At 42.5% G+C, this 5,000-nt stretch overlaps 1 protein-coding gene across 1 annotated transcript in view; it reads right to left on the reverse strand.

Annotated features, from left to right (window-relative positions):
- The window catches only part of LOC125040368 (solute carrier family 22 member 6-B-like), a 6,528-nt gene that overhangs the window by 1,121 nt on the left and 407 nt on the right, over positions 1-5,000 (reverse strand). Inside the window, exons 2-7 of the mRNA XM_047634924.1 lie at positions 3,314-3,479; positions 2,440-2,594; positions 1,980-2,148; positions 1,499-1,571; positions 996-1,150; positions 3-214 (exon numbers count right to left, since the gene is read on the reverse strand). Coding sequence (XP_047490880.1) covers positions 3-214; positions 996-1,150; positions 1,499-1,571; positions 1,980-2,148; positions 2,440-2,594; positions 3,314-3,479 — 930 coding nt within the window. The remainder of the gene's footprint in view (positions 1-2; positions 215-995; positions 1,151-1,498; positions 1,572-1,979; positions 2,149-2,439; positions 2,595-3,313; positions 3,480-5,000) is intronic.

The following is a 5,000-nucleotide window of genomic DNA, read 5'->3' on the forward strand; positions in this document are numbered from 1 at the left end:
ACTGTGGAGAGAGAACGGAGCAAGAAGACAAAACCCAGCCGCGAGAATGAAGGTGAAGATGCAGGTGAAGCGGCGACCAAGGTAATCTGAGAAAATCCAGCCCAGGATGTTGCTCGGGAGTTCAAAGGCCGATAAGACCAAGTGACTCAGGAAATAGTTGTTGAGGACGCTGATGCTGAAGATAAGAATACCGTACATCATATACGTGGAGGTTCTGTAATGGAGAGAGGCAAGGGTTACTAATGATGATTTCTATTAGAGGTTATGTATAATGCACTCAGGAATTCCGACGAAGGATGTAATACGTGCCTGTTATTGTTGCCATTGTGCCTGTCGTGAAGAATGTAAAAGTGATTTTGATGATAGTAAGAACTAATACCAACATCGCAATCCTTAACTCTTCTTTGTTATCATCATCAATGTGTCTTACCTTGCAGTTCGAGATTACAACTCTTTCGAATTAAGTATCACAGTAACTATATGATTCTACATGATTCATATAGCACTTGAAGTGAATTAAGCACAACGCGAAAACAAATATCCATAAAAAAGACATCAGTGAACCCTGTTCATTGCTACAAATGTATATCTGACGAACCTATAATACTATAATAGAAACCGGCCAAACACATCTATTGTTCTACCAAGATTTTCATTCCCATTCATAGCTTTCCTAACTAGGTAGCAAAGTTCCAAGATACAGCATTTTGCTTCCCCTGTGCCCCCACCCCCCCTACCTCCCCTCCATGTATCACAAGGGATACATGGAGAGGGAGGGGACAGGGGAGACATGGGGGGAGGAGCAAAACATTGTTTCCTGGCACTTTCCTACAGATAACCATCAGTACCTAATGTTCAGGAATGGCAAAATGATGTCCAGAAAAGATAGATAATGAAAAAAAAAGAAAAAACGCAAACAAGGAAAATAAGAAAACAGGAAAATAAACAGGTAATCAAGGAAAATTAAAGAAAAAAAAAGAAAAAACAAATCTCACAAAATAAAAAGCAACAGGAGAGCTCTCAGACGCAGCTTGGGGTAACTCAAGACCTGCATCAGAGACTCCTCCTTCGGGTGGTTGTCTCGGAGTTCTTGGAGTTCGGCCTCGAGCTCAGAAGCGGAGGGCGACTCCTTCCTGTTGTACTTGGCCACCTTGAGGGAGGGGGGTGGGGGTAGAATAGAGACTTCGTTTTCGTGTGGCCGATGAGGATATAATCAGCATGATAATGAAATATTAGGTGTGGGTGCTCGTTTGAAAGTTATTATTTAGCGGGCGAAAGATGTTTTCAAGAATTACAACTTCGTAACATTAATAGGGAAAAAAAAATCATGAACACCGCTCGAAACGATAGATACGCAGATAAAGATAGTCTGTACAGCACTCAAGTAGAAGCCAGCGTATGTAAATGGCTATCCATAAATATGAAGGTCTTAGATCAAAGATCAAATATTCTTCACTGATTGTAAGTACTCATGAGGAAGTTATGAATTAAAACTCACCTGGATGAGGACGGCGGCGCACTCCTTCAGTTTCCCGCTCATGAGAAGCCACCTGGGAGATTCAGGGAGACACCTGGGGGGAACGGGCGAGTTAATTGGGTCGAGATGACGGGTGTCACGCGGTAGAGGCATTACAATTGAGTCCTTTGCACTTCCTTCCGTCTGATACATTTTGTTAGCGTCTCTCTCTCTCTCTCTCTCTCTCTCTCTCTCTCTCTCTCTCTCTCTCACTCTCTCACTCTCTCACTCTCTCTTTCTCTCTCTCTCTCTCTCTCTCTCTCTCTCTCTCTCTCTCTCTCTCTCTCTCTCTCTCTCTCTATCCCCCATTAATGAACAACAAGAAAAGAAAGGGAGAACGAAATATCGTATCATATAATTTTTGGATTATATATTGTCTGTCAGGGATTGCTTTTTATTTAGATTTAGCGAAGTATAACCATAAATAGATGCGTATTAGTGTCTTCAAAGAAACTCGTCTTACAGCAAATAGAAGAAGCACAAGATCGGGGGGATGCAGGAGATCAGGGCGAGGTAGTCCCAGCGCGGGATAAGCCAAGCCACCAGGGCCGTGAAGCACATTCCGGCCGTCCAAGCTACAAAGGACACCAGGACACCCAAGCCACGTTTCGAAGGCGGCAGGAACTCGAGCGCTGGAAGAGGAGGAGGGGAAGGAACGGCATCGAAGGGTTATTTCAAAGGCTGAGGTATATCGTACTAAGACACAAGATTCTTTGGCGGTAACTAGTCTCGATAGTGTATCTATTTACAGCATTCCTCATTCATTGCTCTTTGTAGATACCTATAGAAAACCTGTTCGAATCCCCTTGAAATTCCACAAATCTGACCAGCTAAACTTAAAGTCCCCCGCCAACTTCTCACTATTAACAGGCCAATGACACACGAGCCATGGGTACCCCTTCTTTAATGAAAACCAAACTTACTAATAATATAAGGCATCTGGTAGTTGGTCTGGAAGCTGAGGGAAGCCATGAACCGGAAGACGAGCTGGAATATGTAGCTGGGCGTCCACACGAAGGCCAGAGTGAACACCAGGTACAGCACGTGCGAGAGGTAGAACACGAAGCGACGACCCAAGCTGCGACGAAGAGGGGGGTGGGAGAGTCAGAAGTCATATTCTATGAGATTGTCTAAATTCGTAAAAATAGATCAATAGTTATGACAAATATTATAATACAAATAGCTATTATGACACACATACCCACACGCATAAATCGATACATGAATTTGTTTATTTGTCTGTGTGACTTCACTTCTCCACGCCGTTCTTCACATGGAAAGAAGTTTCACTTGACCCAGTCACTACGGCTTTATGTATTGTCTCCCGTAATTTTTTGTGAATTTTGTTACATACAGATGGCTTCACTTGTGCTCAATCAGTAGGCCCTAGTGACCGCTCCTGATTTCTCTTTTCCTTGAAATTGTGGGATTTTTTTTTTTTTTTTTTTTTTTTTTAATACTGTTGATATTGATATCATGTTTGTTGATATTATGATTATTAAATTGTTATTAAAATCTTGGTCACATTAAAGACAATATAAGATAATACAAAAGACACTTTCCAAAAATCAAGGAAAAGGGTAAACAGGTGAAATAACTGACTCCTTGGTGACTAAGCACTTGTAGAGCCATCTATGTGTAAATACAATAAATAAACTTGGCATTATTCTTGCCATCCGTGCCGATTTGGTTAATTAGCTCATCAAACATTCAAATAAACGAACGCGGATAACTTTGACTATGAGCATGCGTGCGTGGTAATATACACACACGGAAAAGAGCCTAACCCAGCCTCACAATCTATCTGAAAGGAAGGGCAGGATGAGCGTGCCCACGGCGTTCCCTGCGGTTCCGACGGCGAGAATGTGATCGGAATATCGGCGTCGCTCACACAGCCAGCCGTGACTCGTCGCGACCGTCGACGCCATCTCTGACGTGTCGAAATCCCATCCCGCGGTGCATTCTGAAAGGCCGTTGGAATAATTGAATTACGAGAGAGAGAGAGAGAGAGAGAGAGCGAGAGAGAGAGAGAGAGAGAGAGAGAGAGAGAGAGAGAGAGAGAGAGAGAGAGAGAGAGAGAGAGAGAGAGAGAGAGAGAGAGAGAGAGAGAGAGAGAGAGAGAGAGAGAGAGAGAGAGAGAGAGAGAGAGAGAGAGAGAGAGAGAGAGAGAGAGAGAGAGAGAGAGAGAGAGAGAGAGAGAGAGAGAGAGAGAGAGAGAGAGAGAGAGAGAGAGAAGAGAGATGGAGAGAGAGAGAGAGAGAGAGAGAGAGAGAGAGAGAGAGAGAGAGAGAGAGAGAAAGAGAAAGAGATGGAGGAAGAGAAAATGAGCCTGAGTATGGCACCTGTCGATCCTTTCTACCCAATCATAACTTTCCCTCGTAGTATATTCCCTCCGGAACCTCTTTCGATCCAGTGACTTCGACTACAAGCTCGCCCACAGACGCCTCTTAAGCCATTCATTCCTCGAGCCTTCCCCAAAGCCACAACCCATTCCTAGCCCGCCCCAAGGTTGAGCTTCTCCCTTCCCTCTCCAAGCCAGGACGCGACCACTCGGACCAGTAGCGGGCCGATTCCTCACCGACGACCCTGTCAGCATGACCGCATCACAGGCAGAAAGAGGATGGTCGATAGAATGCGCATGAACAGACGATATTTGATGGAACAGATACAGAAAATGGGTGGTAAGCTTCAGTCTATCATTGTTATGTTATTGATTCAACTACACGTGAGTGGATTAAATAACATATATAATAGTTAGATATAACAAAAGAAAAAAATGTAATAAGTGTATATATGTAGATAGAGAGATAGATAGACAGATAGAGAGATAGATATATACTGAATAGATAAATAGATAGATAGATAGATAGATAGGTAAATAGATAATATATAGATATATAGATATATAGACAGACAGATATATATATAGATATTTATATATGTATGTATATGAATAGTTTGTTATTTGTATTTGAAATACTATATTTTCACTGCTGATGTTATAATGTTTAGCCTTATTACTAATACCAATATCGTCAACATCGTAATCATGATTATCATCACAGTGTTTTTCATTGTCACAGTTGTTAGCAGTGCAATTAATACTATCATTATCATAATTAATAACCTCATTATTACTGCCGTTATCACACATTCTGGTTTCTCTAGCACCCTGTGAGAGATATTGGGTCCCGACTACACCATTTGGGAGCAACCTGGCCCTATGCCAACCTTAGGAAATTAGCTTCTTTAGACATGGCATGACCTGATCCCCAGCTCCTGTCATATCAGTAGAGTGTTAACTCTTGAACACTCTTGTATCTTCTCTACCTGAGCTGGTAAGGTCAAAGTTCAATCGTGAATGTACTTCTCCTACGGCAGCAGTATACATGTATGCGAGACTGTTTACATGCATACATATATCATCTCTCTCTTTCATACGCATACACACTCACCCCCCCCCCCCACACACACATATATACAT

This window comes from Penaeus chinensis, chromosome 29 (assembly GCF_019202785.1).
Source record: "Penaeus chinensis breed Huanghai No. 1 chromosome 29, ASM1920278v2, whole genome shotgun sequence".
In the NCBI taxonomy this organism is placed as follows: domain Eukaryota; kingdom Metazoa; phylum Arthropoda; class Malacostraca; order Decapoda; family Penaeidae; genus Penaeus; species Penaeus chinensis.